At 41.6% G+C, this 10,614-nt stretch overlaps 1 protein-coding gene across 2 annotated transcripts in view; it reads right to left on the bottom strand.

Annotated features, from left to right (window-relative positions):
- LOC121728462 (leucine-zipper-like transcriptional regulator 1) overlaps positions 1-10,614 on the bottom strand; it is a 38,042-nt gene that overhangs the window by 23,985 nt on the left and 3,443 nt on the right. For both annotated transcript variants that reach the window (XM_042116653.1, XM_042116652.1), the window contains exons 5-12: positions 10,477-10,591; positions 8,081-8,244; positions 7,139-7,309; positions 5,994-6,135; positions 5,482-5,645; positions 2,697-2,860; positions 1,607-1,802; positions 95-240 (exon numbers count right to left, since the gene is read on the bottom strand). In XM_042116653.1, coding sequence (XP_041972587.1) covers positions 95-240; positions 1,607-1,802; positions 2,697-2,860; positions 5,482-5,645; positions 5,994-6,135; positions 7,139-7,309; positions 8,081-8,244; positions 10,477-10,591 — 1,262 coding nt within the window. The remainder of the gene's footprint in view (positions 1-94; positions 241-1,606; positions 1,803-2,696; positions 2,861-5,481; positions 5,646-5,993; positions 6,136-7,138; positions 7,310-8,080; positions 8,245-10,476; positions 10,592-10,614) is intronic.

Below are 10,614 nucleotides of genomic sequence, written 5' to 3'. Positions count from 1 at the left end.
CAACGAATTCTAAAATGCGGCGCGTACGGTGCGGATAAACGTGCGATCACCTTAAACCGAGACTTGTATTATGACTTCTAAAATAATATTTTACCAGCAATATCATCAGTGTCGGGCGGCGCGGGCGCCTTCTGCGGCAGCTGGCGGCGGCGGATCAGCTCCACCATGAGGTTTCGCTCCATCTCCTCGAACTCCGACGACATCACGATCTGAGTGAAGTTGTAGTCCTTCACCAGGAACCTGATAGAGTAAATTAGTTAAGTTCGCGCTCAACTCTAGCCGAAAATGGAAATGGAATAAATTGTGATTGATTTTTAACTACCACAAAGTCGTTGAATGAGTAATGATTATTCAGCAATGAGTACTTTTGTTGGAAAACTGTAACTCCACCGGAGTAACAGTTCATCCATGTTGATTTCAGTATACAGGGTGCAATTAAACCTACCTGCCAAATTTTCTTTACCTCCCGAGCTAAAATAATGAAAAAGTCATGCTAAAAGAATGAAAAAAATCATGTGAGACACCGAATTTATAAAGAACCCGATGATCAGATGTTAAGTCAGATGTAGATTAAAGTGAACTGTTAAAGTCCAGGTGTAGGGTAGGGTAGGGATAGGGCAGGAATAGAATAGGGATAGGGTAGGTGTATTTACTGGTCAGGATGACGTATGCCGGGCCAGCTAATAAGTTATAGACCAGCAGCTAATAAGTTAAAAAAAAAACTCATTTTCGAAAAGGTGTAACTCGAAAACGGTAGGACATTGTTGGTGCAGTTTAGACTCTAGAGCAGGGGTCGGCAAGTGGTTTTAGGTGGGGTCCGGATACTGTGGGAAAATTTTAACGAGGTCCAGAAAAAAACACACTTGTCCTATTTAGCTTAAAAATATTATTTTAATCAATAAAGGTATATGTATACCTCATCTTTCGATCGCGGAAAACCGAGACACAATAGCTATCTATTGTTATCGCGGCCGGATGTGGACGCTTGGGGCTTCATAAATTAATTGGTACTTGATATAAAATACATTACAATATTTCGCGGTCCGAGATTCGACTTTGCGCGATCCGCACACAGACCGCGGTCCGCCTGTTGCTGACCGCTGCTCTAGAGACCACAATGTAGGCGATATTAATTGGATCAATTACCTAAAGCTAGTATTTCTTGATGCAGGCCAGACTGGCGCAGTATAGACTACAGACTACAGTGTTAGTACACTGTAGTCTGTAGTTTAAAAAAAATTTAAGCAACATTAAACCTTATTACCGTAGACAGTATTCCTTGATACAGGCGAGATTGGCGCGATGCGCGGTGTGCAGAGCCGGCAATACTTTGGCGTAACACAAGTTAGCACGTAAGAACCGCGTGCAGAGCCCGCGTAGTCACGGTATATGTACGCACAGACTTTACAGTGCAAGCGATATTCAGCCTAATTACCTTAGACAGTATTCCTTGATACAAGTGAGATTGGCGCGATGTGCAGCGTGCAACGCCGGCAGTACGTTGCCATAACAGAGGTTAGCAGGTAAGAACCGCGCGCAGAGCTCGCGTAGCCGCTTTAAGTGTACGCACAGGCTTTACAGTGCAAGCGATATTCAACTTACTTACCTTAAGCAGTACTCCTTGATACATGCGAGATTGGCGCGATGTGCAGCGTGCAGAGCCGGTAGTACGTTGCCATAACAGAGGTTAGCGCGTAAGAACCGCGCGCAGAGCCCGCGTAGTCGCGGTATATGTAGACGCAGGGCTAGCTTGAGCACTTCCATTACTAGCAGCATCGTGGCGGGGGAAGATGGGTCCTCGTCTGTAACAGTTGTTTGTTATTAATGATTGAACAGGTTTATCTCTATGGAAATTCACGAGGGTAGTCCCAAAACTTCAAATGTTAAAATGCGCATGTTTTGGACCATTTATACTACTTTCGTCTTATTGTAAACGAGCTTTTGCCCGCGGCTTCGCTCGCGCTAAGAAGTATATATCCCCTATTTGAACCCTTGGGGTTGGAATTTATCAAAATCCTTTCTTAGCGGATGCCTACGGTATAACATCTACCTGCATGCCAAATTTCAGCCCAATTCGTCCAGTAGTTTGGGCTGTGCGTTGATAGATCACTATGTCAATCAGTCAGTCACCTTTGAGTTTTATATATATAGGTTTGGGGTTCTTCAAGCTGAAGGAATGAAATTTTACGAATGGCCAACAGTACTGAATGCGTCATGTAAAGATTTTGGACGGATTAAATTTACCCTATTCTTTTTGCGGCAAAATTGGCGTTCATGCGTATTTGATAATGATAGTTTCAATTCTCTAAGATGCCTTAAAACATTACACTCAGTGTAAGGCTCAAATTATAAGCGTTAGCAGTAGCGCTAACGCTACACCGCCTACATCACAAGTGTGTAACGATTTATTTTAATAACAGCGGTCGCGTCGCTATTCTTGTTGTGTTGTGGCCAGGCCACTCGGTCACGCGGACGCATATAAATCGAGCCTAAGGATTTATACACACTAGGCCGAAAAAAAGCGGTCGAATTTCGGCATGATTACGCATGCAATGTATTTTAAATAACCGATGACACACCATGCCGAAATTACGTCGCGTTATATTGTATGCGTAGCGCATTGCATGCGTAATCATGCCGAACTTCGACCGCATCTTTTCGGCTAGTGTTACTCTAATAGTATAAATACTAATTACTTTTCTCAGTGGGGTCTATGCGGTCGGTGTATATGTAGTCGAGCACCATGCGGAAGGCGTCGGGCGTGGCCTCGGGCAGCGCGAGCGAGACGCACGGCGGTTTGGACGGGTCTGTGGTCACCTCGCCCGCCGCGATTCTCGCTGATAGCTCCTCGCGGGCCTCCCTGATAATATATTATTATTAGAGTTTTAGAATTGAATTGATGTAATCGATTATTAGTACTAGCTACCTATGTTAATGAAGACAATATACAGGGTGTAATAAGACCACTTCCGATAACTTTGGGGTATGATTATACTACATTTTCTGATTACGAATATGTATTTTTTTTTTAATTTTTTTTTAATTTTTTAAATTTTTTATTCTTTATTTTTTTATAATTAAAACCCTTTAAACATGATAATAAACCACATAGAAAAATATTTTAAAATATTTTTTTAAATTTTATTATTTTTACCCCAATAAGCATTTGCAAGCGCGCGGTCAACGTTCTCGTGTTCCGAGTAGGTACAAACCCGAGAACGTTGACCGCGTTAATCAGCTGTTAGCTCCGCCCTACGCACGCTAAGTCGAAAGGTCGTATGCGACGAATGACGATACACTACGAGTTACGACTTACGACAGAACACACAGAAACCCTAATGTATGTCTTTTCAATTTCAAACCCATGAAGGTCACCATGACGTGGAACTTAGAACTCTGACCTCTGACCTCTCATCTAAGCTACTTGCAGTGTTAAGAGTTTAATGGTAGCTCATGTAGAAAAATGTAAGTAACTGTCTGTGCATGTGTAACGACTTACGACAGTATGGCAAACTTCTAAGATTATTAGACTCGTTAAAAAGTTCATCGTAAGTAACGAAACCTATGCGGATGAACGGTTTATCCGCAATCGTCACTTATCAATCGAAATAACAGATGATACACGAAAAAACCTCATACATAAAACTGGCAATTAACTTACGTGAAAAATGTTGAGTTCAAGTGTTCTTACTTCTTTATGCATTTTGAAAATAGTCCTTAACACCAAGCAATAAGACCAGTCACCACCAAGAACGTCAAAAAAACTTCTCGTTAACGAAATGTATAACAATTCACACCACAAAGTATTTTATTACAACTAAAATAATAATCAATTATTAACTTTACACAATACTACCACGTTTTGATACTTGAAGTAATTGTTAAAAAATCAAACTTATCTCCTAACAACTCTAACAACCTATTACCTCAATGCTCAAATGGCTACTAAATTAAAAAATCTATTTTAATTTTTGAAATAATGTTCGTCGTGTATCGACTTTCGGAAGTAGTCAAAAGACACCGACAAAAGGCGGCTTGCTTTGATCGCGGCGCCGACAAAGCGCGCCGCTCTGCAGGTGCCGACGCACGTCACCACGTGTCGCTAATCCATTTCAAGGACAATCTAAGTGTTGTACCCTATAAATTCAATACTATTTAGTCGATATTTAAATTACCATTAAATAATAAAAATTATAACTATTATTTAGTAGATCTCATCTCATTTTTTAAATTCGATACCTACATTATCGTGATAAAGTGATTGTTATACCGTGGTACGCGTTATGCGCGTCTAAAATACTTTAATACCTAATTAATTAAATAACTTTTAATTATTGTCGCTTTTCTTAATATTGAGTAAATATTTGTTTATTTTTAGTTTGACAGTAATCAATACGTACTCGTATGTAAAACAATTAATACGATTTATCGATAAAAAAATTATCGATTACTCAAAATATTCACATTGCACAGGGATACATCCCTATTATTTTACAAAGTTTTTTCTTCAATTTTGTTCAGTCGGCTGTCTAACACGCGCCGTGCTGGTGTAGGTACTGTGACGTTTTTGTTTAAGTTTTGTAATTTTACGTTTAGATGTTGTCATATTATTATATATTTTGTGTATTGTTAACTATTTTTTTTTATGTTTGTAATTAATAAGGGGCCGTGACAAGATACCTACGTCCGATGAATGTGAAACAGGTGAACATCGTCGTCGATAGACGATAGTGCGGTTTAAACAGTGCAATAAAAAGTGTTTAAAGAATTGGAATGTCTCCTGTAATTACTTTTGTTAAGTGTTGAATAACTCTGCAATCTACATCGAGTTAGATGGATCATGGAGCACAGTTCGAACTGCATTTCATAAAAGCAGACAGCTGATCACAGGTCAGTGAACATGTTATCACGTATGTTTTCCATTGATAGGTATTGATAGGTGCAGTAGGTAACTGTGTATGTATTTTTACAGATGTGTAAATCGGATGATGATCGGATGTGAATTATGATTTCTTTTCCTTTTTGGCCGGAAGTAAAAACTGAGTATTTTTGAGTAAAAACCTGAGAAACGGTAATTAATAAATTGTAACATTTTGTTAAATCGTGAAAACTATTGTAATTTAATAATCATTACAATATTGGTGGTTTATTCACTACCTACGGGCTAGGGTATAGGGCACACCACGATCAGCTGTTTTGTCTTAACTCATGACTAGCGCAGAGCCGCGCGCGCGGTATTCGGCGCGGGCGGCGCGGGGGGGCCGGCTCGGCCCGGGGTTTCATTCATTGGCGGCGGGCGATATTATCGCTCATTAACTGCACGCATTATACATTGCGTGTTGAAAATTTTGACTATTTTAAAAACTGGCGATTACATGAAAATTTCTTGCACCAATGGATATATCTCATGCCCTATAATAACCCCACGAAGTTATCGGAAGCGGTCTTTTGACACCCTGTATAACATATTAAGAGTCTCACTTGATCTTAGTACGCAAGTACGGAGAGCGCGCCGCCAGCATAGCCTGGTGCGCGTGAACTTCACTCCGCTCGTCGCCGACCACGATCGTGACGTCACAGAACTGCTGCGACTTCAGGATGCGACCGAAGTCGTCGTGTAGGGTGCAACGCGGGTAGTTTGATAGCTTTGAAGGGAAAATGTTTTAAAATAAAAAGCGTTTGGTAACGATAGCTCAAGCTTAAACAGAGATACAAAAAGAAATAAAAAGTTCTGGAAGCACGTATAAATTCATACTGCATACATAGAATTACTGCTATAGTTTATGTTTTTTACTCGTGTATCGTCTATCTAAAGCAATTTTGCAATATGTTGTACTAATAAAATATACTAGCAGATAATAGACAGCGATAGGACAATGTACGAATTAGACAGAATTACAGTGTACGAATTTCTATGAGCCCTGACTTACACACGGTACATATATATTTTTTAATATGTGCATGATTCGTTGCTCATAAATGTATGTATGTACCTGGAATCTATACAGGTCGCCGCTGCGCACGTTGTTGTCGACGGTACCGCCGAATATGTACAGCGCGTCGCCGACCACCGCGCCCGCGTGGAACAGCCGCCCCGACGGCACGGCCGACTCCGGCGCCGGGTGGACCAGCGACCTGCGTACAAAGGTGGGAGTGAGACAGCGATAGTTCTTAATTTAAAAGCACATTTTAATTGCGCGTAGCATAAAACAATCGCTACACAGTAAAATCGAAAAACTCTAAGGATGTTGTATTTTAACTTAACAACTTAAAGGTGATCAGAATGTAAGTTTAGCCACGGCGTGAGTGTAATAAAATCTATAGTTAAATTTGCGAGTATTATGTTTATCTGTTACCACGGGCAGCGTGGCGCGTTCGTGCTATGTAAACGTACGTTTACGAGTGAGAAACAACACGTACTACATCTTTTAATGTGAGAACGAGCAAGAAAACAACACGTACTACATCTGTCTGCATGAGTACGAGCGAGACGACAACACGCGCATCTGTCAGCGTCTGAGCGGGACAGCAATGCGAACAACATCTGTCAGCATGAGTGTAAGATAGAACATTAATCTTTCAATATTCATATTTATATTTGAGTGCGAGCGAAACGGCGACACGTACGGTACTCCCAAATTAATAATGCGCATGGAAATCTTCGCCAATTGTCGTAATTACGAAAACATCCGAATCTATGAAACTTGCATTTTGCACCTTGTTCAAAGGAAATGGAAGTAAATATCATATAGCCGGTGGCTGTCCGCTGTCGCTAACTCACCGGGAAGCCATCGCGACGTTACCATGGTTACGTCCAAGCAACGTGAGGCGCCTCTACGTCGCTGCAAAGCACTGTTTTTCTTAAAGTTAAGTTTAAAAGAGCGCTTGCAGCGATGTCTTCCGACGCTCGGGAAATACGATCGTTGCCGAAAAATTACGAAAATTTATATGCGCATTATCACTTTGGGAGCACTCTACCACATATTCTGCCAGCGTGTGTGCGAGCAAGACAGCAATATTCATCATTCAGCGTGAGTGCAAGCGAGACGGCAACACGTACTACATCTGTCAGCGGGAGTGCGAGCAAGACAGCAACACATCAATCAGCGTAAAAAACGAGCGAGACGACTACACGTACCACATCTGGGTGTCGAGGTCGTAGCAGTGCAGGTCGGAGGGCAGCGTGCTGTCGGCGGCGCCGCCGAACACGTACAGGTGGCGGGCGTGGTGCGCCATCACGTGGCCGTAGCGCCGCGCCGGCGCCCCGCCCCCGCTGCGCAGCAGGTGCTCCGTGCACACGCGGCTCCACCTGTCGTATATATATAATCATAATTCATTATTTATGTTCTGAGAAATTCCTAGTGATATTATAGACCAAGCACAATTTTAAGATAGACTTATAGGTACACAAATATCTATTAGTCACGTACGACATTATAACCTGCCAATAACTAGACACCGATCAGTTTTACAAAAAGCGTGCGCAACCGCCCCCAAAAAAGAGACCCAAAATGGTCCCAACTCCATTTGAATGTATGACGTTTGGCGTACTGCATAAAATTATTTGAGTGAAAGGACGCGTTCCCGATATTTTATTTTATTTTATGATACATGGAAAACTTACAGCTATTGTTACAATGAAATTAAAAAAACGGAATACATAATAAGGAGCCATCTGGTACACCATCTGGTCCTGCTGATTTATGTGGATCGAGATCTTTTAAAAGTTTAACAACTAAGTCATATTCGATAGTAATAGTGGATATGTCGCTTACAGACATGCCATAAACATGGCCAGGGTTAGGGATATCACTTGCGTCGGGTGCCAGAAAATTAGATTGAAAAAAGTCAGAAAAAACCTCACATATAGATACGGATGAGGTAGCCTTTACATTGTTGTAGTTAATTATATTGGGTAGTGAACTCGTACTTGACTTGCTTTTTATGTAACTCCAAAATTGTTTGGGATTACGCTCAATTGAGTTTTCTACAGTACCGAAATATGCTATCTTCTGCACGACTTTATTGCAGACATCATCTAGTATTATATTATGTCTAGAAAAGAATCAATAATACTTACGTTCTAGTCTCAAAGTCAAATTGGAACAGCGCGTTGGTGATCTTGGCGCCGCTTTGTCCGCTGAACACGTACATCTTGCCACGTGCTACGGCGACGGGGAAGTTGCAGCACGTTGGTGGACATTCTCCCTTTTGCTCCACCTCTTCCCACTGGTGCACCTCACCCTGGGAAACATGTTATGATTGTAATATCTCTCAGTAATGGCTGCCAGGAAGCTTGTTTAGGATCGCTAGGTTAAACTATCACAATTACTTTGGTACCTTTAGGTCCACTTGCGCAGATCCAGGTTATAGTTACCGGGTTATATTATTATATAGTGTTTTATCTCTTACAGTCTTCATATATTTTATGAAAGAGATAACGTTTAATCCGGGGTTAACTTTAACCCAGATCTGTGCAAGTGGGCCTTAGTTAATAAAACAATTAAGACATTTAAAAAACCCCCGCCAAACAACTTTAAAAAGTAATGAAATAATATATTTTACTGACTTGTGATATTTTAGTCCATAATTGTTGTCACGGTGTGTCGGGGGACCGCCAACAGTTTTGCATTTTTTATTATTTTGCATTTTGTATCGCCATGTCACTGATTGTCTCGATTCGGTTCGCTGTGAACTGACCCTTAAACTATAATCTTATGTGAAATCAAACATCTACATTAACGGTCTATCACTTTACACTTAGGAATTATTTAAACTTAAAGTCAGTAAAATATATTATTTCATTACTTTTTAAAGTTGTTTGGCGGGGGTTTTTTTAAATTTCTTAATTTAATTTTATTTCATGCTTTTTAAACTTGTGTTGGTTATAGTGCAGAATAATTCCTATCAACAGGATCATATTATATCCCAATGAATACCATCTACGAATGTCCTTTTGGATGAGGCCGTCAATATGAGTCCAAACATCAGACAACAGACAGACAGACAGACAGACAGACAGACAGACAGACAGACAGACAGACAGACAGACAGACAGACAGACAGACAGACAGACAGACAGACAGACAGACAGACAGACAGACAGACAGACAGACAGACAGACAGACAGACAGACAGACAGACAGACAGACAGACAGACAGACAGACAGACAGACAGACAGACAGACAGACAGACAGACAGACAGACAGACAGACAGACAGACAGACAGACAGACAGACAGACAGACAGACAGACAGACAGACAGACAGACAGACAGACAGACAGACAGACAGACAGACAGACAGACAGACAGACAGACAGACAGACAGACAGACAGACAGACAGACAGACAGACAGACAGACAGACAGACAGACAGACAGACAGACAGACAGACAGACAGACAGACAGACAGACAGACAGACAGACAGACAGACAGACAGACAGACAGACAGACAGACAGACAGACAGACAGACAGACAGACAGACAGACAGACAGACAGACAGACAGACAGACAGACAGACAGACAGACAGACAGACAGACAGACAGACAGACAGAGAGACAGACAGACATACAGACAGACAGACAGACAGACAGACAGACAGACAGACAGACAGACAGACAGACAGACAGACAGACAGACAGACAGACAGACAGACAGACAGACAGACAGACAGACAGACAGACAGACAGACAGACAGACAGACAGACAGACAGACAGACAGACAGACAGACAGACAGACAGACAGACAGACACGTCAAACTTATGACACCCCTCTTTTTTGTCGGGGGTTAATAAAGTCAACAAGTCCACTTGAATGCAGGCACGCGCGAACGCGTAACAAACCCATTACATTCTTAATTTGTATTATTTAGATGTTATTTTCCTTATATATTAATTAATTAGCCTATTGCCTAGGTATACAATATTTTTGGTATCTGTTTCTTTTACTGAGTAATAATTTATGCACTAAAAATTCACTGCACTATATTCTCAGGTCCACTCGTCCTACATATTTTTTAAACGGGCAAAAAGGCCCACCACTGCAACTCCTGTGTCGTCAGGATCAACAGTGGTGTAACGCGTAATACACAACCGCAGCACCACCATGTTGTTGTTGTTGTGTATTACGCGTTTCCCATAGTCCCACCTTCAGGAGCAGGAACACCGTTGGGGTTTTAGTGGGTAGTCCTGGATGCGGATATTAAGACCGCCCCGGGGAGTCCCACATACCTCGGTGGTCACCCTTTCCAAGCCCCGGGGATGCGTAAATGCATTCCTCCAACGATAAAAAAAAGGATCAACAGTGGTAACCAAACCACGAAAACCCTTTGATATGATCTCAGGGATGCCCGAGGGACAAGCTAATCTGTCTTGGGACCAGCAACGAAATTAATCAGAAGAAGGTAGGAGGAGTAGGAGATATCCTCGTCATAGAATAGGTTTATTCTACTTTTGAAAAAAATCAACTTACCACCAAGCTTGTAGTCCACATATCATTCAATCGCGCATTTCCATCATACCCGGCAAAGATCCACAACTTGTCATCATACACTGCAGCACCATGGGCAGATCTTGCTACTGGCAGTCTAGAAATTACGAGGATATTTTA

The sequence above is a fragment of the Aricia agestis genome, chromosome 6, assembly GCF_905147365.1.
Source record: "Aricia agestis chromosome 6, ilAriAges1.1, whole genome shotgun sequence".
NCBI classification, from domain to species: Eukaryota; Metazoa; Arthropoda; class Insecta; order Lepidoptera; family Lycaenidae; genus Aricia; species Aricia agestis.
The sequence above is the reverse complement of the archived record's forward strand: the minus strand, read 5'-3'. Positions and strand labels throughout refer to the sequence as shown.